The sequence below is a fragment of the Oncorhynchus gorbuscha genome, linkage group LG09, assembly GCF_021184085.1.
Source record: "Oncorhynchus gorbuscha isolate QuinsamMale2020 ecotype Even-year linkage group LG09, OgorEven_v1.0, whole genome shotgun sequence".
In the NCBI taxonomy this organism is placed as follows: domain Eukaryota; kingdom Metazoa; phylum Chordata; class Actinopteri; order Salmoniformes; family Salmonidae; genus Oncorhynchus; species Oncorhynchus gorbuscha.
This window is the reverse complement of record NC_060181.1, coordinates 16,823,856-16,846,869: the sequence shown is the minus strand read 5'-3', so window position 1 is coordinate 16,846,869 and position 23,014 is coordinate 16,823,856. Positions and strand designations below refer to the sequence as shown.

At 42.3% G+C, this 23,014-nt stretch overlaps 2 protein-coding genes and 1 long non-coding RNA gene across 9 annotated transcripts; 2 read left to right on the top strand and 1 right to left on the bottom strand.

The window, feature by feature from the left end:
* The first annotated feature begins 1,056 nt into the window (after positions 1-1,056).
* LOC124043199 (homeobox protein Hox-A3a-like) lies at positions 1,057-17,583 on the top strand. 7 transcript variants are annotated; one of them, XM_046361500.1, is made up of 5 exons: positions 1,057-1,265; positions 6,894-6,954; positions 7,692-8,806; positions 10,859-11,447; positions 14,600-17,583. In XM_046361500.1, exons 4-5 carry the CDS (start codon positions 10,976-10,978, stop codon positions 15,394-15,396), a joined length of 1,269 nt encoding a protein of 422 aa, XP_046217456.1. In that variant the 5' UTR covers positions 1,057-1,265; positions 6,894-6,954; positions 7,692-8,806; positions 10,859-10,975; the 3' UTR covers positions 15,397-17,583. The 7 variants fall into 7 exon arrangements, with proteins under 7 accessions (XP_046217456.1, XP_046217459.1, XP_046217461.1 ...); XM_046361499.1 differs by lacking the exon at positions 1,057-1,265 and adding an exon at positions 5,305-5,538; XM_046361498.1 differs by lacking the exon at positions 1,057-1,265 and adding an exon at positions 5,305-5,538 and having other exon boundaries at positions 7,689-8,806.
* Positions 16,182-18,743, bottom strand: LOC124043204. Its single transcript, XR_006840282.1, has 2 exons — positions 18,141-18,743; positions 16,182-16,714 (listed from the first exon to the last, which is right to left on the bottom strand). It is a non-coding gene; the product is annotated as an uncharacterized LOC124043204 (long non-coding RNA).
* A 1,010-nt stretch (positions 18,744-19,753) lies between these two features.
* Positions 19,754-22,208, top strand: LOC124043200 (homeobox protein Hox-A2a-like). Its single transcript, XM_046361506.1, has 2 exons — positions 19,754-20,440; positions 21,110-22,208. The coding sequence occupies exons 1-2, from the start codon at positions 20,077-20,079 to the stop codon at positions 21,871-21,873; spliced, it is 1,128 nt and encodes a 375-aa protein (XP_046217462.1). The 5' UTR covers positions 19,754-20,076; the 3' UTR covers positions 21,874-22,208.
* The last annotated feature ends 806 nt before the right edge of the window (positions 22,209-23,014 follow it).

The window sequence follows — 23,014 nt, the reverse complement described above, 5'->3', positions numbered from 1 at the left end:
ATGTAGCTCCATAGAGGCCTGTTCTATCAAAGTATTTGTCCACCCACGTATCTGGCTGCTACTGTTTTCATTTGTAATTATAAGGATGAAGTGCATCTACCCCTCAAACCGTAGTGTACCAGCGTGTGAGTGTTGGTCACTACCTGATACAGTCAAACAATCGGAGGGTTTAACTGGAGGACACGGCCGTCTCTGGCCAATCATCGACTCGGAGCACTCCGCGTGACCCCTGACCTTACGACACACACAATGTCCAGACCTCCGTGGCTTTTTCTTTTGTTTTGCGAAAACAAAATGACGTGTAGGTGTGCAGCCGTGCTGCTAATTTACTCAAAATAGTCTAAGCTGCTATTCGTCACACAAACACGTCTGTCAGATCATGTGTGCGAAAGGAAGGATTGAGATAGACCACGCTTAGACCTATTAGAGAAAACAACATATTCAATTTACTGTAGCCATAATATCAAGGACCTAGTTGACCCTTCCAAATGATCTACATTATTCTAGTAAATTAAAGGTAGTCTGTTATAATAATGGAACCTCTAACAGGGATTTGCAAGTGGGATATGTGAACGAAATGAATAACCAGTTATTCAAGGCCATAATATTGTTTTCCATCAGAAGTGCGTTTAATCTCGGGATTCGACTTTACAAGCATCCATGGTCCATCCTTGATACACAGAAGCCATGACTATGTGGCATTATATAATGTAGGCTTGAGTGGAATGTTACAGCATGTACAATGAGTGTTTTCTTATCAAGTGGCTTTGGGCACAGCCGGAATGGAATGCATGATAGGGCTACATCTTCAGACATCTACATCTCCATCTGCGCTTTAAGTGGATACAAGTGCAATTAAATGTAATGTATTAAGGAAACAAATTAAATGACAAAAAAGTATCTTGCCAACTTAGTCTAGGCCTTTTCTGTGCCAGCACATGGCGCAGAGGTGGAGTTGAGAAATTGCCATTTTGGATGATTGGCACATGTTTTACAGTCTCTCACGATTTCGAGATGGTTAAATTAGACATTTGAGCTCATTTAAAACCCGAATAGAGGTCACTCCCAATGTACTAAAATGTTAATATGCTTGCTCACGTGACTTATTCAATAATGAATGCCCTTGGGTCAGAAATAGATATGAAAATCGGCAGTATTCTCATTTGAAGTGATCCACCGCGGAGCACGAATCAAATATTTCCTTCTGCTAAATTCTCGCTCCTTACCATCTTTTCCCTGCTGGATAGAGGCCGTCATGTCTGATTGTGAGTAGACTTTGACATTTTATTTCCTGAATAATTTGTGCTGTTTCCAAGTTTGAGACCAATGTAACTGTCCAGTTCATTGATATTTGGTTGGGATTGATTTATAATTGTGTATATTCAGCTGTTATTTTGTTATAAGGCTTTCTTGCTCACAAACCTCATGTTAACCCGCAGCTCTGTGGGTTAGACTCCTCTGCTAGGCGACTGGTTCCTTGTGGCCAAAATGCGTAACCGTAACCGCCATGTAGTCATTGGCTAACTTTAAAACTATCAATTTCTAAATGTTTACCTGGAATCTGAATATGAAGATGTAGGTGTTCAATGAAAGTAGACTAGAGGTAGTTGTTATGGTCGAATAATGCATTCAGCTCGTGTTTAAGGCGCACACCTAGGCGGTAGAGTTGGACTAGAGGTTATGCACTAGGCGCTTCAGAATGTGGAAAAGTACAAACTTCTGTATAGCATCTGTGCTTTTCCATAAAATCGTATTTATGCGCAGATGTACCCTAAAATACTCAAAAAACACCGAGGAGGCTGATATGGAATTGCAACGTGGCATAGACGTTGAGAAAACTCATATAATATTGTAAAATAAACGGATAAAAGATGTAACGATATCCCGTTGTTATAATGCTACTGAGACTGACAAAGAGATGCAGTGTAACTACTTGTGCGCTCATGACCTGTGGCTTACATTCAAGGCTGTAGAGCACAGAAATGCCACTTCGCTAATTGAGCATAAATAAGGTAATTGTAAAGAAACAATGCAATTAACTCGATACGTGATCACAATATACCTTACCTTAAGCGACCCAATGACCCTGCGCGAGGAAGAGTTACCATGTTTATTCACACACAGCATGCTCTGTCACTTATAATTGTATTTTCTTGATACAAAAACGCATTTGTTCGTAATGGTATGAATAAAACTGCGTTTTATTGAATTGTAAGGATTGTTAGATTTTGGTAAAAAAATTGTTGTTTGAAAAGCTGTATTCAGTCTTCATTAGGTAAAGATGACTGTTTACTAAACATTTTGTAAAAAAATATACTTTTAAAATTAGTAATTTATGTGCATTTTAACGTATGTTTCGTCGTGTAGCTAAGCCACATGGACTATTTTAGAAGGCAAATATCAGTAGGCTATTGGGCATGAATGTGTTGTCCACATTGTTGAAAGGGCGCCTCAAACAGAGAAGACACAAAGAACAGTCAAGAAGTCAGTTAAACATTAACAGATCTTCATCCTCTCCACGAAAGACTGACTAGGCTATAGGCTGTTATGGAAGATTCATGTAGCATGCAATATACGTTTTAAGAATGATAGGCATATAAATAAATTAAAAATGGCTTTGAGCGTTATGTATTAGTTTGAGTTAAAGCTTCCCAGAACTAATTCAATGTATTATTATTATTATCCAGTATTATTATTGCTCTGAGGTCAAATTAAGACGTTTTGTGTTTTGTTCTTAGCTTTATTTAATTAGCTCTTCACTACACTAAATATATATAACGATAAACTATCAAACGTTACAATGGAAATGCATGAACAAATTTGACAACCAAAATTCAACATTATTACCACTACAATTTTATTTCTACAGCACATACTGAAAACAAACCACCGCCACAACAGAAGTCCGTCCGTTATGGAGAGTATAGCGAGATCAACCGAGGGTTCTCTGCTTTAGCATGCACGCCAAACCAGTTTAGGGCGTTGAATTTCGCATTAGCCTTGATGTTGGCCGATGTAAACCCCCTGAGAAAGAGTTATCTTCTGCTGAGTGTATCGGTAACCCAAGGCTCGCTGTTAAGAGCTTCAAATGTCAACATTGTGGAGATGCACCGCCGTCTGGCGAACATCCAATGACGGAGCGGTGTGGAGAGGACTGTCTACGGCTCAAGTCTACAGCTCAAGGCCGGTAAATGTTGGAAGTTGGATTTAGGTTACAAGCTTTATGTTACTAACTTTAATATATGTATACATACAAACCAAGAAATAGGTGAATCAACTGCTGAAACCAACAAGAGCCCGTTAAAAACAAGGACCCAAAACGTTCCCAGCTGAAAAGGAAGGTATAGCTCTTATTGGTTATATAGTCTCCATCCTCTCCTTGTTTTTGAACCAAAATAACTTCATACTCGACTCTCCGCGCCTCGGTTTGGGTCAGGGAAAAGTTCAGGTGCGGTGGCGAAAGTTGGCGTGGGAGAAAGGGTCTGTTTTCCGTTCACAGTCAGCTCAGCCCCAGACGCTCTACGGTGTTGCAATACACGTGCTCTCCGTGCTGGTGGAGTGGTATGCAAATCTGGCCGAACTAGAAGACCAGAGAAAGATATTAATCACATTTCTGTATCACTAAAATGTATCCCAAAGTACAGGCCAAACTCTAAAAATGAGTTTAAATGACTTCACCTCTTCACAAAAACTAGAACATGAATTAATGGGAATCAAATCTGATTCCCCCTTAATAGTAATCCAACATAAATAATAAATGCATAGCCTCCTCACTCCCAATCATCCATAAAGTGGTCTGAAATGTAAACTGATAAGAGAGTGTTCCCTCCTGTTCAGGTTTTAAAAGTTTAAACGGCTCAAGTTGTAGTTTGAGAAGACAAAGGGTGCTGTGATGTGGGAGGGGGATGCGCTCCATGTCCGCTTGGCGTGATTAATAGTTATGGTGGAAGAACATTTCCTCGCCCGCTGCTCAGTGTTGACGGAAATCAAGCGCCAAACGGTGCGGAGAGAAGGGCTGCTCTTCCGGTCAAGGTTTAGGCAATGCCCGGGAAGGCTAAACGATATCATGTAGTGCGCCACAATACGTTCATAATTTAAGTTGTGGACCTATTATGGATTGCAAGAGAATATGCATTTATATCAAAAATTACTATTGTCGTTGGCCCTCATCTCATAAAAGTAGGCTAGTTGCCATATAACCACCTGATCCTTCCCCCTCCCCATACTGGGAATTGAGTATGACCTCTGTGCGAACCTATAATTTCCAGCATTACTCAACTGGCCGTAGGGAATGCATAAGAGCTGCAGGATGAATGGAGGGTCTCTGCACTGACCAGGGGGGTAAATATTCAGTTCAATGAGCTCCCGCATGCACTATGCCCTCTCAGCTCAGGACTGACTGACTGACACACACACCTCCCGGCTACCGGGGCGCACACCTTTAACTCAGCATTCGGACAGGTAACTAACTATAAGACATTTGATTTCCATTGGTCCGCCAGCATGTAGGCTATTGTCTGAATGTGTGAGTGAGTGGTTGTAGACTATAGCTCGGGATGTGGGGTGATGATGAGGGCCTCTGCACACAATAGCCCCAGCCTTATCTCTCAATAAAATAGTAAGGGGTGACTCAGGTGTTGAATGATCCATCCGCCACCCGTAAAGACCTCTCTGTATCTCGCAGTCCCAGCTGCAGTCACACCGCAGCGGCAAACGCTTCTCTTGCTCTGCCAGTGGCTCACGGCTAGCTAGCCAATGATCGCAGTATATGGCATCGGGATTAGCACTCTCTGTTTACTTAAATGGGCACTACAGATATTTAACCTTTATTTACCTATGCAAGTCAGTTAAGAACAAATTCTTATTTTACAATGATGGCCTATTCCGGACAAACCCTCCCTAACCCGGGCGACGCTGAGCCAATTGTGCGCCGCCCCTTGGGACTCCCGATCACGGCCTTTTGTGAGACAGCCCGGGATCGAACCAAAGTCTGTAGTGAAACTTCTAGCATTGAGTTGCAGTGCCTTAGACCGCTGCGCAACTCGAAAGCCTCCAAAACCGACTGAACACACACGCTTTGGAATCGGGTGACGTGTGAATGTAAAGTGGCATTGCGAGAGATATGTCCCTTTGCCAGATACATTGCAGTGTCATCCACCCTCTTTATCCTCCCTCCAAAGTGATCCGTTTCTCCTCAGGGGCAATGACTGCCTCCATTAATGATTCACAGGCTCAAATAAAAGGGATTTAAGTTGACGTTGTGTCACGTGAGCAGGGCGCATAATACAGTGTTATGGCACGAAGAAAAAACCGGAGCCCCGGTCTGGCCATACAACGATTGCGCGCGTCACCCCACTTTCCGTGAATGGAGTCGGGGCTTTCTAGACATTTGCCAACGAGAGGAAGCAAGAGGGAAAGAGGAGAGAAAGATGTTCTTGGTTTTTGTGGACGGTATTATAGTGCTGTCACGGACGGATATGTTTTTCCTCGCGGACAGAGTCAGAGCTCGTGCTTCGGGAGGATGGATTTTATTTTGAGGTATTTCCGTCGATTGTTCGTTACTGTCGTGAGTTATTGCCGCGAGAATCAGAGGTCAGTAAGAAAAAAGACTCCATGGTTTTGCCTGGCTGGAAAACTAAGACTGGAACATCTTTAAAGAGTATCGATATTCACGTTTTTGGCTACTAAAATAAATTACATTAAACATAACTTCACTGATATTGCCTTCACTATACCGTGGGAACATTTGAGCTTAGTTTCCAAGCCTATATAACAATTTCCCATCCCATGGTGTAGCCTAACTACACTGGTGTTTTAAATATCCCCTCCCCCCAAAAATAAATATAATTAAAATTTTCCCCAGTTTCATTTTCATCAGAATCCTCAGATTCCTCTGCTATGCTACAGAGACTCGCTATTTGTTCAGCTAGAGAACCGTATGCAGGTTAGGCAGCTATAGCCAGAAACATCAGATTTGCAGTTGGCCTACATATCCGTTTGCAAATAAACCCAGCCATTTGAACGTCTGTTGGCGAGAAGAAGAAAAAAACACGAGGTGAAAGCAGTCATGACGTCCTGCTCGGAGTTGTAATTCCTTTCCCTATAAAATATATTAATTTGTGGTGTTATCCATGGGAAAGGATAAATCAAATCGAGGTCCATAAAAAGTTAAGAAAAGCTGTAGGGTTGTGCCGCTCCGCCAGGGAAACGAGGATATAATGGAAGACGGAGTGCCATCCAGGGCCGCGCGGCCGCGCTGAGGTCATGGCGCTCGAGTGTGATTTATGGGCGCAGGGACATGGGGCAGCCGTTGCGCGAGAGCTAATGACTATTCGATCCAATTCCAATGGTGGAGAAAGATACACCCAAAAATAGAGAAGCTGTACAAAAGTGCAAGCTACTTTATTGTTTTCAGGATAGTTTTGTAATTTGTAAAAAATCATTTGAAAATTGAACGATATATCTGATTGTTGGTTTTAAGGTGTGTTATTTTTATTTCTGATAATGTGGATGATATGTCTTATATAAAGAACATTAACTAACTTTGTTGCAAACGAACAAATATGACTACAAAATGACACAATATTTCGGCTTTTTGAATAGCGGCTACATTTGCAGGACATATAACAATTCAACTACATTTGATACATTTGCGTGACTTATTTTGTCGGTTAATGTTGTAGGAATTTATTGTTCAAAATGAAATTGATGGATTGTTACTTAATTTAATGATCTACTATCTTGTAAAATATGGTAGGAAGCTACTATAGCATACATATTGTTCTTATCGATAATGATACGCATTTAAATGTTAAGTGTAATCCTGGACCTATAGGTTTATTCGGGAAAAAACAGTATGGCTCTAGTAACGTTGATTTACATTTTTCTTTCAGAATTTTGCCTAAATAAATCCCATCCATCCTACAGTCTTCGCGAGATCCTGCCCTGCCATCGGTAAGTCCATATTATGTCCTTATCGATTTATGTTACAAATGCTTGATGGTCATATCCGTATTCAATTCTAATAAGTAGCACATAGACGCCTATTCCATTGCCCTCACACACATGCGTGTAGCAGACACACACATCCATAGCCTGTAACATACATTTCCTACAGCTTGTTGTGGTGATATGAAACGCCTGAGAGCAATAATTCGTTCTCTTCCACATGTCTTTTGTAGTCTAATTTGTCACTATAAAAACGATGGGGGGAATCGCACCTCTTGGAGAGGTGCCTTGCTCCTTTAAAATGAAATAATATCTCTGAAAACCATAAGCCAGCCAGCCTAGGCGTAGACTATAGGCAACGCGTAACTTGCTGTAAACTTAGCAAAACGCTACTGCCAAAAAGCCCAACAATGTTTGATGGGTTATATTCGTCCTTTTTGTATTAATATCAATCTGCCTTCTGTTCCCACTATCTCCATGACATCTCAGCTCGTAGTTAGGGCCCACATGAATGGAAATCACGACTCGGCATTTCGGCAAAACACAAAGGAGAAAATAATTATACCAAGTCATTATTCTGCCTTGAAAAAGAAAGGCAATGTTTGCTAAAAAATATCCTCACACGTGAATATTTGTCCCACTCACCCTCCCACGCCGTCCAAATGTTCTAGTCTATATCTTTTTACTGTGTGGCTGACTCTGTCCTTCCTTCCATCCATCCATCCATCCTGCGGCCTCAGAAGACAAGAGAAGTAGTGCTCAAGACGTGTTTACTGCCTAAAGATACAAGAGGACATAAATATTTTTGCCTTGGCCGCAAACGTCAGCATTCACATGCAGAGGGATTCCCCATACTCTCTCGGTTTTTTTCTCCCCCTGTTTCTCTAGTCTCCCTCCTCTGTTTTCCCTTCTGGAGGTGTACCTCCTTTCCATTTTTTCTCACCAAGAGCCTGATGGGGGGTCTTTCCCTTGGTTCATCCCAACCAAGGCTTTGATCTGCGGCTTCCCCTGTTCATTAACGCATCGTTTATTTATTTTTTATACCATTCAGGAAACATACCTATTCCATCCTAGGAACTTTGAAATTGGTGAAATATTGCAACGAAAATAACCAAAACTCCCAGTACCATTCGTAAACAAAAGGCTTTATAGGCTACATAAAATGCTAAAATGTTGGTAATGGTAATGTGCTGTTGTCATCTGCTGTGCTGCGTAAATCTGTGTACTTATGTTATTTGATTCTGTGTGGAATAAATAACAACAAATGCCATAAAACACTTAGGGGATGGGTGTTCGTGGTTTTTGTAATGCTATATTTTCGCCATACTACTTCATCACGTGGGGGAGGAGAGCCACACGATTTGAAGTGGCTTTCGGTGTTCAAGGCGCTAGTTCATTTGCATAATTGTTCTTGTCTATGGTGACGCTATGTTTCGGGGGAGTTCACTGGTCTGGTGATGTCTGCATGGTACTTGTGCACGTACTTGTACACATAGTCCAGCATAGCCTAGGTTTAATATTGGTATGAGGCATGGGCACTGCTCTAGCATGTGATAAGTTCAGCCGTGAGGGCAGATAGCGCTTATCTGGGCGACCCAAGTGCTCGCGCCTGCTTTCGTAATCTCGGTTTACCCATCGACGTCGAATAGAAAAAAAGGGAATTCGTTTCTTCTACACACAGAGCCAGTCGCCTCTTCCCTTTTCTGTTGTGGCCGATGAGTCCTGTATGAGCTAGGTGCAGGCGGGTCCTGCTGATTCTACCCCAGTTAAACTTTCTCTCTGGACTACTGTTCTGATCCATTTTGTCGTTGAATGAGAAATATTGCGTTGTGCTCTGCATTCGTCGTCAGAGGAAAAGGTAAGCAGGCCAGAAATCTCTCTCGGTTGTAAATGGAAGAGTTTGTGTCGCGCGGTGATTTATCACTGTATGACTTACATCTCGGTTCAGGAAGAGTTCACACACAACACAGGCAGACAGATTTCTCTCTCGCGCGGAGCGGGGGGTTGAGCATTAGAAGGCTCGAGTCTGTCTTCTCTCTGTCTTCTCTTTTCTGCCCTGTCTTTCTTGTTTGTACCGGACTATTTCTTTTGGAAATTCATCAAAAAGCGTTCTGATAGGTTTTCCAGATCATGGCTTTAAGAGCAGATGTTGTGATGGGATGTAGTATAATTCATTTTCGTTCTACGGTGTGTTGAGGGCAAGAGGGTCTGGTTTTTAGACAGTTTTTTTTATAGTGTTGCATTGTCTGTAACGAGCGGTAGTTAACTAATTATCTATCCATTTTCTATGATTTTAAAATATCTTATAGGTAATAGTATATTAATATAATGGTAATGTTTATGATTGACACGATTGATTTAGTAATATCACTATTATTACTATTGCCCACAGTTAGTATTACATTGCAACAGTATAATAAAGTAGTAATATATTTATTTAGAATAGAAATATAATTCATACATCACAAACCTTCTCCACTTTCACCGTTTTATCATGAATAAATTCAGTAATTTGTTTGAATTAACTGTCTTTGGACTGCGATAACTATGCTATACAAATGTGTTCCTATTTTCATTTAAGTTTCCACAATAGCCTACATTAATCTGCCTATGAACCTATCCCAGTCGCCAGTAGCTATAAAATTAGCTTCAGACTTGAAATAGTTTGTTACTCGTTTATGTTTAATCTCTTCTTTGTTTGTTTGTTTATAAACATAATGTCCATTAGGGAACCTTTAGAGCGGCTGTGGCAAAAGCGTTTGCCTATTGTTGCTTTATGAAGACTACAAGGCTTCACAAATTAAGCCTGAAATCACTCTAACGAAAACCCAACTGTTTTATTTGACAAACTTGTGTATTGTACCCATTTGCTCACATCGAATAACTAAAATAAATACCTATCAATTCAATATATCAATTTAATTGGATAGTATTTCAATAACTTCTAGTTGGATATGACCCTATTTTGCCAACCTCAGCCAGTAGACTGCTAGCAGTGACTGGGCAGTCCTACTCATTGTAGCCACAATAGCTAGGCTTCTTCCTTGAGTAGCCATGTAGAAGGCTAGTAAAACCCTATAGTTCTAGGCTACATCCCGGATCTCTGTGTGCCTGATCGAGCCATAGCCTAGCTGTTCATCGGCCGCTTTCTGCATCCCGCCAGCTACTGACCCCCATACATCACCGGGACGGGCGCCCGCGTCGACAGCAGCGAGAGGAGCCATTATTATAGGCCTGCGAGGTAAAGTTCACGTCGTGGTCATGGAGATGCGCGGATGCCCGCCCGGTTTTTCAGGTTTCCTCCTGGCCCTGTCATCCATTGGTTCTACAAAAATATGCAGCAAAAACTGGGGAATGTGGTTGTTTATGCTTTTAGCCCAGACAGAGATTTCAGCCAGGTGGTTGGGCTGGGGTAGACTACAGCACACCGCGTTGAGGGCTGGCCCGCGTATTCCGTCCAACGATTAGGCCTATGGGAGATTTGAGGAGTATTTTTAGGTGCAATTTAGCTAACAAATAATAATATTACATGTAATATAATGAAGCCTAATGACAACCTTTAGCCTTCTGACCTTGTACACAACATAGGACAATCGTTTTGTGTTCTATAACTAACCTGTTAAACTGTCTTTTCTCATTTCATTTTGGCACCATTATTAATATGGCACAATTGGCTATATGCTTTTATAAAATTATTTATTTTGATACAGTTGGTGTGCCGTAAGTGCAGGTGGTGATATGAGGTTTGTGCATGCTTTTGTGGCCTGTATTGTTAACAGAAGGTAAATGATAATAGCAATAGAACTGTTGTCCCTATCTTGCCTCCATAGTCGCTGGTGTCAGCCCTGTATTGAAAAGTAAGATGGATCGCCACCATTTCTTCTCCTCACGGTGCTTCTTGTAACCCTAGGTTCACCCGAGGAGGCCATTGGCGGAGAGGCGTCACGTGACCAAGGGGTGCCAATGTTATTCTACAAGGGTGTCAAGACCCTGTCAGTTTCTGAAATAAATATTGGGAAACGGCGAGATGCAAAAGGCAACCTACCTCGACAGCTCCGCAATTTACAGTGGCTACCCGTATCAAAGCGCAAATGGCTTCAGTTATGACGCCAATCAGGTTCAATATCCCCGGGCCTCTCATGTGGAAAGTGAGTACCATCGACCCGCCTGCTCCCTGCAGTCCCCAGACGGCTCGGTCGCACTGAAGAAGCCGGGGGAGATAGCAGAGAGCTGTGATAGGAGTACGGCCATCCAGGCGGCGCAGCCACCCGTCCTCACCGACAGCAATCAACCACAGGTGTCGGTGTCTGTCCCGCCACCCCCTCTCCAGTCACAGCCCCCTGGTTCTCTCAACCAGAACAAGAGCAACGGCTCCAGTCAAGCCGACTCAAATGGCTCCGTACACTGCTCGCCGACCTCCACCACCCGGAAACATATCTTCCCATGGATGAAAGAATCCCGTCAGAACCAGAAGCCTAAAACCAGTAGCTCCAGCTCAGGTATATGACCTAGACCCCCACTACTGATGAAACACGTGATAAAATACACCTCATTATCCGTGCGTAAACAAGAACCAACCAAGGTTACAATAGAAGGTTTGATTATGCTGCATACATTGATATTCTCAAACGTTTGCCTCACAACTAAACGAAGTATTGTTCTACCATTGTGATGTATTCCTTATGATCTATCCTAATCTTGTCCTATTACGCATACACTCCTGTGATGTCATATGGTTCTTCCATCATTATGCATTCCAGAGGCCTATTGCGAACTCCAATGTCATCTTAATATGTTGATATAAAACGCATCCTTTACTACACATTATGATGTAGTTCTGTTCATTAGAAATACTCCATTGTGATGCATTCCTCATAGTTTTAGACTTTACTTCATGCACCATTTGTTGTCCGTATGCTCTAGCGTTGACTTGATGCTAGAATAAACATCACATATTGGCCGGGATCACACAACGTTGTGTGCAGGACAACAAACAAACACGCAAAAACAGCTGTTCCAATTTGTTCCATTGTTTTGATTACAGGAAGAGCCAGGGGATGGGGAGGAAGTTGTTTACCAACATGTAACCCAAAGTTCAAAGGCGCTTAAATTCCCAGGGCCTTACCAAATCATATTGTCTCCATAGGCTATAGTAGGCCTATTTATGGCCACCTTTTGGGAATATATTTGGTGAGAAGTTAAATAAGTGGGGCATTCAGGCATCTAGAATATCTAGTGAATCACATCTATCAGGAGTTTGTCAGGATGTCTGCCAAATTAATGCCAAAGGGACCTTTTCAAACCCGAGGCCTAGATTCAATCAGATCGAGCGTTTACCGGTTTTAGAAGACACCCGCATAGCGGATGGATGTTTTGGCGGTGTCAGAGGTGGAACTGCATTGGAGTAGTCAAATCGGTGAGCAGCTGCTCTTGCGATCATTGTCACGAAGCCACACCCGCCCCACTCGAGTTAGAAGTTCAGACACAGAAAGTGTAGGCTGTATAGAAATAATGACGCTCAAACTGACAAATCATTAAACAAAATAATGAGTATTTCTATCATCGTAATGGAGGTGTAGATTACGTCTCACATTCCTGTGGTGGAACGTGTCAACAAGGCTGCATGGAATTTCTGTTCATGAGAACTCCAGTGCAGCGAATAGCAATGTCTGTTTTAGGTATAATGCCAGGAGCCGCTCTAATGTAGTTCCAACTCTGAAACGTCAAAACAGACGCTGTGCAGAAATCAGCTAAAGCTGATTGAATAGAAAAGTATTCTAAAGCTTGCTTTTTACGCACAGGTATGAATATAATTCACAGAACCCTCAACCATATGCCAATAATTCACAGAACCCTCAACCATATGTCAATAATTCACAGAACCCTCAACCATATGCCAATAATTCACAGAACCCTCAACCATATGCCAATAATTCACAGAACCCTCAACCATATGTCAATAATTCACAGAACCCTCAACCATATGCCAATAATTCACAGAACCCTCAACCATATGCCAATAATTCACAGAACCCTCAACCATATGCCAATAATTCACAGAACCCTCAACCATATGCCAGTAATTCACAGAACCCTCAACCATATGCCAATCATTCCAATTACAGCAGTAGCTCTTGTTTGAAACAGTATAATTACTGAATGTTTTATTTGGATAATTATATATAATGATTATATAATGATGCATGTTTCCTACCCTTTAACGGTGTTTTATTAGGATTCCCATACTGCTCAAGCTAAAACAGTATGGGGCGGCAGGTCGCCCAGTGGTTAGAGCGTTTGACCGAAAGTTTGGAAGATCCCGGAGCTGATAAGTTTCAAATCCGTCGTTCTGCCCCTGAACAAGGCATCCCCTCGGCTGTCATGGAAAATAAGAACTTGTTCTTAACTGACTTGCCTAGTTAAATAAAGGAACAATAAAAAAGAAGCCGCTTCTCTTCCGGGGGTCCAGAAAGCAGCAGTATAGTAGCCTCGTTTCTGAAACTGAGATGATGAAAATATTTCTCTCCTCAATTCTAAAAAAAAGAATCTAACTGGGCAAAAACTGGTTGAATCAATGTTGTTTCCAGAAGGTTTCAACCAACAATTTAAATGTGATTCTCATTGAATCAATGTGGAAAACTCTTTAGATTTGCAAAAAGTTATCTACATAAGATAATTTTGTATGTTTTTCACCCAACGTTGAACCTAAATCAACATTTTTGGTTGATTTCATGTCGAATTCAAGTTAGTTGACAACTCAACCAAATGTAAATCTAAACTAAACTTTCAACTGATGTCAGTGCCCAGTAGGAACATGGTGGCATGCTGCATTCCTCTCGCTCAGCCTCTGGCTGTACAGTAGCTAGAACTACAATTTATTAGATGTTGGCAACATGCCACAAACGGTAACTAGACCAACACCTTGCTGCGCAGCAGCCGAGCCCCAGCCATTCAGCATGGTGAGACTCAATGGAGAAGGCATGGCGAGGTTTAGCTCATGCGCCTCGAGGAATACAGATGTTTAAATACAGCTCCAGTGAGATATAGGAGGTATTATAATGCACAGCACGGCTGTGTATGGATGTAGTCCGAAAACCCTATCTAATCTTTCGTTTTCTCACACACACACACACACACACACACACACACACACACACACACACACACACACACACACACACACACACACACACACACACACACACACACACACACACACACACACACACACACACACACACACACACACACACACACACACACACACACACACACACACACACACACACACACACACACACACACACACATATATACACACACGCGCGTGCGCACACACACAATTTTAACCACTTTAATTTGGCTTTTGCGTAAAACATAGCTGACACTTAAGAGCCGGCCTCAGCATGTATACAGTCATAGTTAATGATATGTCTGATATAATTAAATTAGTAACATCCACAGTCTACTGGGACATCTCTTTTTTATCTGCATTTGTAGAACTCTTAATGATATGTGTATTTGAGTCGGTCCATGTGGAGAGACGTGTGTTATCAGCTATGTGTATCTTGTCACTCTGTGGGTCTTGTTCTTGTGCTTGCTGCTGGGGTTGGTTACTGATTGACTGTCTTCCTTTTCCTCTTCCGCGCAGTTGAGAGTTGCCAAGGAGACAAGAGCCCTCCGGGCGGGTCAGCCGCGTCGAAAAGAGCCCGTACGGCTTATACCAGCGCACAACTGGTGGAACTGGAGAAGGAGTTCCACTTCAACCGTTACCTCTGCAGACCCCGCAGGGTGGAGATGGCTAACCTGCTCAACCTCACGGAGCGGCAGATTAAGATCTGGTTCCAGAACCGCAGGATGAAGTACAAAAAGGATCAGAAAGGGTGCGGCATGATGCCTTCTCCCGGGGGACAGTCCCCTCGGAGCCCCCTCGGTCCATCTCCCAGTAGTGGGGGTGGAGGATACCTAACCTCTATGCATTCTCTGGTTAACAGTGTCCCCTATGAGTCCCAGTCGCCAACGTCTTACAATAAGCCCCCTCATAATGCATACGGTATGTCCACGTCATATCCTCCTCCCTTGAACAGCTCCCTAAACAACTGCCCGCCCTCTCAGAAGAGGTATTCCGGGACTAGCGGCTCGCCCACGCCCGAGTATGACGCGCATCCTCTCCAAGGCAATGGGGGCTATGGGGCGCAGTTGCAGCAGGGCAGCCCTGTGTATGTTAGCGGAGGCTACATCGATTCGATGCCCAACAACGGGTCCTCCATTTTCGGCCTGACCCATCTCTCGCACCCGCCGTCCACACACATGGACTACAATGGAGCAATCACTATGGGCAATAGTCACCATCACGGACTGTGTGATCCGAACCCGACGTACACAGACCTTACGCCGCACTATTCTCAGGGAAGAATTCAGGAAGCGCCCAAACTTACGCATCTGTAGCCGGGATGCACCCCGGATCACTCCGCCCCATTGTCCTATACCTCCAGACCTACCATCGCGTTGTTCCTTCTCTTCTTCAGTAGCTTCTTCCACATTTTCTTTGTTTTAAGTTTTGTTTTTAAATAGTTGAATGTATGAAGTAGGATAGGAATGTAATCACTTTGCTTAAAATATGATGTCTATTTGCTATGGTGTCGTTGTTCCACGCAGACATATTATCTGATATGACAAGCACGGGGGCACAAATGCAAAGACCTATTTCATCTTTAAATTGTTTCTAAAAACAAAAATCAAACAGGGTATATGAACAAATATTATGGTATTCTTTTTTATGTGAATTTTTGTTATTTATCCACAGTTGAATATATGTTTTTGTGTTATTGTTTTGCATTTTGTTGCACTTGTGGAAGGATCTTTATAGGAATCATGTGCAGGGTTTTTTGAGACAAACACACACACACAAACGAAGGTCTGGACGCTCCAGCCTATGACCTACCCAAATTGTGTTCTGTTGGACTTTCAACATGTTATTTATTTTTGTTCTGACGTAATATGGAGTTCTTTAGTATTATTTAACCACCCTGTGCTCTTTGTATGTGGGGAGAAGGTTATTGGAAACAGACCTCTAGTTCTACCCCTTACCTGACGGCAGACAGACGACGGACAGACCACAGACAGACGACTCTCAGCAGCACATAATATGTTGGTGTTATTTTTCTTCGAGGAGGTATTTGATTTCTCTACGAATGTAAATCACGCAATCATGCAATAAGTTTGGAAGGAAGGACAGACATTATAATTGTTTTTATTGCAAAAAAAAAATATTTAAGATATTACCAAGTTTCTGTTTCAATGTCATACATTCCATCCTGCTGCAGTTCGGATAAATAAAGAAATGGTTTTCAATAGAAATGTATCTTTCATCCTTAATTTGGAGGGAATTTGAACGTAGAACACAACGGCACAAACTACAATAAGGAAGGAATAATAATAAGAATAATAGTAGTAATAAACACCTTAATATCCCATAAATAGCCTCATTTGTGAGGTAGACAAAAACTGGTAGGACTTTAGAGGGTAGGCTATTTCATAAAAACAACAGTATCCCCATTTTCTCATCATCTGTAATACCATTCATAATCTATAACATCGTATTTAATTTGTAGTGACAATAAATCACGAAAACATTGTAGGCCTCTTGTTTTGTCTCCTCTAGCGCGTGGGCAACTCAGAAGCTCTTGCGGTGGCCTCGTTCCGCTCCTCCTCCGCATGGGCACATCCATAATAACACACGTTTCACGAGGATCTTCTGCAGTATCTGTTAGGATAAAATAGGTTAAATTATAAACCGTTAGTGGGAAAAGTTTGCTGATAGGCCTATATTCAATCACTGCATTTTAGGTGGAACTGTTTCAAATGTATTATGGCGCTATAGGATGCATAAAATGGCCTGTTAAGCTCATAATTATAGTTACTTACAAATGTAAATGATGTAGATGAGACTTAATGAAGTACAGGACATATGAATATTTGATTTATATGCTATCTGATGCAGCTAAATAGGCCTATGTTGGCCGCGGGATTCGCTGCTCACAATAATACAGGTTTAGAAGAAGCAAAAAGTATTCAACATAATCTCAGCTGTTAATATTGTGCAATCACGTAAAATAAGTATGACAATTATAGCTTGTGTATGTCTCTCTGAAGACTATCTTTAGGGAATGTGTACTTCAGTTTCCTTTGTTGTGGCACGCCCAAATTGAATTCACACATGTCTGAAAAAGAAAGCTGTCGTACATATAGAATAACACGTATTTTCTATTGAATTAATTTGACTACATTCAAGTTTAGATTTTCAAACATAATTCAATGAGCATATTGATTAATTATATTAATACAGACCAATAATGCAGAACACGATGCAACATTCAGTACCATGCACGGTGTACTATATCCCTACCAATAATCGAAGACACGTACTTTACTTGTAAATTGATAGTTCACCTCAAATGCATTTTAGGATTATTTAAAAGTTTTACAAAAGCTGTACTTTCCTTTAGAACGATGACAAAATGACTGATATTATAGGGCAAGAGCTCTGTGATCCTGACATATGGTTAGCAGGGGAACCTAGAACAATTGGTCTGTCAGCATAGACTGAGCAGCTCTGGATCCAACACACACACACACACACACACACACACACACACACACACACACACACACACACACACACACACACACACACACACACACACACACACACACACACACACACACACACACACACACACACACACACACACACACACACACACACACACACACACACACACACACACACACACACACACACACACACAGCATTGATTTGACTCATATGTAGGAGATTTTAACGCACCATAAATAACTTTTTGTTTTGAAAAAAATGAATTGTTGTTCATTGTATTTCCATCCGTGGGAAAGGGGTCCTAAATCATTCCCTCAGAATAACCCTGTAAAAAATGTGTGTAGGTCGGAGTAGGGTTCACAGAAAGTCGCCACCCACTCCTTGCCTTGCAGACAAAGCCTATGCGTAATTCCCAAAAGCCATCCTTCTCCTCAGCAGCCCCGTCCTTTGCGTACTCTTCTCACCTCCAACAAACCCAAATGTTTGCTCCAACGAAAATATGGACTTTTGTAAACAAGCACACATAAATTCCAGAAAGAAAAATGCAATGGAGATGTTGGTTTAGCCTACTCACCGCTCCGCGCATTATCGCCCATCTGCTACATTTTCCTTGTACTTTTAATGTCTTAAAACACCCTTTAAGCGACAGAAAAGCTGTGATTGCAAACAGAAACGTGTTCTAATCTGAGTGGCCAGTGTTTCTTCCCGCTTCCTGGCTGCATTTGATCCAGGGGAGAGTTAGAAGCCTTAAATGTGTTCTGAGGGCACGGAGCTGTCAGACCTTTTAGCAAGTAAGATTGATCGCGCGCAGGCTTCCAGGATTCTTTGTTTGGTATATAAGCAATAAACTGAGCAAGGCCTACCACTTATTTTTCTCCTCTCTCCAACTCACTATTCCAGTTTTTTTTCTAAAGAAAACACATAGCTACTTCCTGGCTGTTTGACAAAAAACATCCCAAATGTGTCTTTCACAGATTGTACTGGACGTGCAAATGACCAAACACTGTGGGAGCTGCTCAGTCAATACACATGTCCTTCTACAGAATCTCCTTGCAATGTATTCGTTAAAACGACCTATTCCCATGGCAGGTTTGGTTTATACTGTGCAATAAAACAAAGGGGTATTAAAAATGGGTGAGAAAAAAGGATCAAATGTAAAGAGGATCCTTTTCTCCATTCTTGCACTTGTCCACCCACCACCCACCACCCACCACCCAGCACCCACCACCCACCACACCTGGCCTCAGACGCCTTCTAAAACCTCCCATATCCGGCGAAAACCCGCAAGAGAAGCAGCATAAAGACCAGACCAGATTATTTTTTAGAATATCGGTCAACCTTACTTTAGTGAACCCGGGAGTATTATGCAGAGTGGTGTATGTGCTGTCTTTTATAGAGGTAGAGAACGAGTAACGGTTCCCAAAGCATTGTGAACTAAAGTGAAGCAGAACATGATTGGTATGCAGATGCACAATTTGCTGAATTTGACATTTGAAATATATTTTTTTGCATTAGGTTCGTGTCATTGTATAAAATCCGATTGCTAATACATACACCACTTGTATAGCGTGTGTGTGTGCGCGCGCGTGTGCGTATAGGCTATTTGGGTGTGCGTATAGGCTATTTGGGTACTTGGGTGTGTGCGCGCGCGCGTGCGTATAGGCTATTTGGGTATTTGGGTGTTATGCACAATATTTCACTTCTTCATGTGTAATGAATGTATTGCACACAAGTGGGTGACAGTAACATGGCATCGTAGTGAGCATTAGCCACAATAAGTATGACTCTAAGTTCCCAGTTGTGTGTATCAATGTATGAGCCTTGCCTATATAACCCATAGATGCTTGTATTGAACAGAACGTCTATGAACACAGTCTATATGGTTAGCTCTAACGCTTTGGAACACATAGGATTGTTGGGTCTTGTTTCTGTCAGGAGCCCTCAGTATTAGTTTTTGCGGTGTTTCCCCTGACGGAACTCTACATGAATGGCTAAATTTGCTAATGACCGCAGGCATAGCATGTAGCTAGCTATTGGCGTGATTTGCGTGGCGCGGGGCGTTCTCTATTGACATACTCAACACCAGAAAAGAAGAGTGCACGAGCAAGTGTAGCTACTTCCCTGTCACTGAGCGCAGGCGGCCATTCTAAAAACACATTTATAGCTTAGTGGAGTTGACTGGGGGGGGGGGGGTTAAGGGACGAGACAAAGGTGTAAATAAAAACAGCCTTCCCCGCATAGACGAGGCGTTCTTTACCAGAGTTTTTAGATCAATCAAGCAGACAGTGGCTTCTTTTGATTAAACCCCAAATTGTCATTGGGCAGAAGTAATCATGTGACAGGCAGTTCGTTCCAATTTCCACCTTGTCTCCATGAATTCAATAGTTTAATAGCAGCTCGTTCACCATACGGCCGTAATCTGTGAATTTGAAAAAAGTATATCTTTCTCATTGAGCCGCGACAAATAAAAATACACGCAGCAAACTTTCCCCGGCTCGCAGTGACCGGAGATGAATTACGAATTCGAGCGAGAGAGCGGTTTTATCAATAGTCAGCCGTCGCTTGCTGAGTGCCTGACATCTTTCCCCCCTGTCGGTGATTCATTTCAAAGTTCATCAATCAAGAGTTCGACGCTTTCACGCTCGACACTGATTCCTCCTCCTTTTGAGCAGACCATTCCCAGCCTCAACCCGGGAAGCCACCCGAGGCACAGCCGGCCCAGACTCAGTCCGGATGGATGCTGCCCGCTGCCCACCGCCTCCCTACCCCCGGAATACCCCTGGATGCGAGAGAAGAAAGCCTCCAAGAAGAATCACCTGCCGACTTCCACGGCGACAGCCATAACGACTGGACCTGTATGCTTCTCCCCGAAAGGTGGGTGGTTTTTATGGGGCAATTTAAAGTGTCGAGATTTTTATGCAGAATGCACGTTCTAAGCACCTGAAGGAGTGGTAATAGGCTAGTCATTACCAAGTTGCATATTCGACACTAATTTCCTTTTCACAATTACGCATTGGGATCAACATATTTTTTACTCTACTTCTCCTAAAAGTTTGGGAAAATGTAAGTAATTTAAAATCATGTATTTGATTTCCACGCTGTCCTTCCTCGCCGAGCAGTGCCAGAGTTCTGATGTGTGACAGTAATGAAGAGTGATGGACTAGTGTTGCGGTGCGGGGCAGCTGGGGCATTCATTATTATATCAGCTAGCCTACACCGGCCTGGACTACACTACCGCTTTCTCTCTCTGCTGTAGGGGAAATTTTGAGGGGAAATTAGGTACATATGGTGTACTATAGGACTTATTGTAATAGTGTGCATTTATTTATCAATATCCATATTGCAATAATATTTGTGGGTAAAGGGATGCATTGGATGCTGCTCTGAATGAGCGGCCATTTTGCTGAAGTGGCCACTGTGTGGAATAGGCTACTTACTCTCTGGTGGTTTGTGTCTATTCGGGCGTAATATGTGCATTATCAAGTAATTGTTGCTCATGTTGAAATGCTTCTTAATCTTATGGTTTATGTGCTGCTGTTTCAGGCTCCCCTGAGATTCTAGAAAGTGGAGGAGGAGGGGGAGGGGGCTCCCGGCGGTTGAGGACTGCATACACCAACACACAGCTCCTGGAACTGGAGAAGGAGTTCCACTTCAACAAGTATCTGTGCCGTCCGAGAAGGGTGGAGATAGCCGCCCTGCTGGACCTCACCGAGCGGCAGGTCAAAGTGTGGTTCCAGAACCGCCGGATGAAGCACAAGAGGCAGACCCAATGCAAGGAGAACCACAATGGCGAAGGGAAAGGACTGAGCGCCGGGGACGGAATCCAGAGCAACGACGAGGAGGATGATGGCTCGCTGTTTGAGCAGAGCCTTAATACAGTGACCGGGGCCCTTATGGAAAGAGAGGCCTGCTCCTTTCAGCATAACTCGCTGAGCTCTTCCCAGCAGCTCCAGAATGTTGGTCCGCACAATGGCGAGGCCCAAAGTTATACAGTTTCGCCACTGAGCAGCAATGACAAAAATCTGAAACATTTTCTCAACCCGTCACCCACTGTTCCAGGCTGCGTGCCAACAATAGGCTCTGCAACTGGCCCGGACAATGGCGGTAGTCCCGCGGCCCTGGACGTCTCAATACACGACTTCCAAGTATTCTCCTCGGATTCTTGCCTTCACCTCTCCGGTGCCGCTTCGCCCAGTTTGTCAGAATCCCTGGACAGCCCCGTGGACAATCTGGACATATCTACGGACAGCTTCTACTTTTTCTCTGAGTCACTAACTACAATCGACTTGCAACATCTGAGCTATTGAAATCAATCACAAATAGAACAAGACTTTCAAACCGGAACATTTAAAGAATCCAAACTCTGGTTTAAGTATGAATTTCATTTTGGTGTTTTTTTAGGCCTATATGATCGGCACATTTTATTTTGATTGATTAATTGATTAGTCGATTAATTCAAGGTAAGAGTCTGGACAAATATACAATTGTGGCTTGTAATTAAAATAACAAATTGATTTCTTAAGATGCAATTTGTGTAAAGGTGCACAATAATATGAATTCTGGTAATTTTATTTTTGTATAGCTTACAATTCCATTACTATTTTTGTTAGAAATAAATCTGACTTACCATAAGGAAATTGCACGATTGTGTACAGTTATTATTATCCAAACCGTTTTATGAAGTGTAAAGTGTAATTTGGATCAAATATATATTTGTCCAAAAAATAGAAAGGAGGAATAACCAATCGATTACATGTTAATTAGTTAAACCTGAATACAGATTTACTATCGTTAATTTGCAAGTCAAAATAGTCTGGTGAAAGCAGGCCAATATAGCCTGATCTCTGAGTATGAATTCTATAGTAATTCTAAGAAATGCCTGGTTTATATTATATTGTAAGCATAACATTTCCTGGGATAAAAAATAACAAACACAAATCTTCATCGATGAGGTTTAATAATCTCAATGCACCAATTTAGAGCCATTGAGATTGTATTCTGTTTATGTTCATTTCAAATTTGCACCTTTAAAATTATTTTCACAGATGTAAATAGCGGTGGAATTCGAGAATTAAGTTTATATTAGTTCAATTTTTGGGGAATAAAAACATCATCTTACAATTTTGAATCAGAAACTATTTAGAAAACTTTTCTGGTCCAATTTCATGTAACTCAGAGGTGATTATACAACAGACTCCATAAGCTTACCTACTACAGTATATTTTGAATAAATGTCCTCTTTTACTTGCTCTGGTTGTAAAGTTAGTAGAATTGTAAACATGGTGGGCTAGCAATAGCATGGCTCCCTGTAGTGCGAGCTCCCAGTGCTGGGTGCAGGGGGAGGCAAATGCTCCGGCCATGTTTTCCGAGCTCATAAATCAAACCCCGTCATTAATAAGAAGGGCATCAAAGAGACCAATTGTGATGTTATAACGCACAAATAAAATG

Bases quoted from the DNA above. Each gene is read 5' to 3' on its own strand.
- LOC124043199 (XM_046361503.1), top strand. From the start codon at position 10,976: ATGCAAAAGGCAACCTACCTCGACAGCTCCGCAATTTACAGTGGCTAC. The intron at 11,448-14,599 runs GTATATGACCTA...TCTTCCGCGCAG, and splicing joins AACCAGTAGCTCCAGCTCAG to TTGAGAGTTGCCAAGGAGAC.
- LOC124043200 (XM_046361506.1), top strand. From the start codon at position 20,077: ATGAATTACGAATTCGAGCGAGAGAGCGGTTTTATCAATAGTCAGCCG. The intron at 20,441-21,109 runs GTGGGTGGTTTT...CTGCTGTTTCAG, and splicing joins TGTATGCTTCTCCCCGAAAG to GCTCCCCTGAGATTCTAGAA.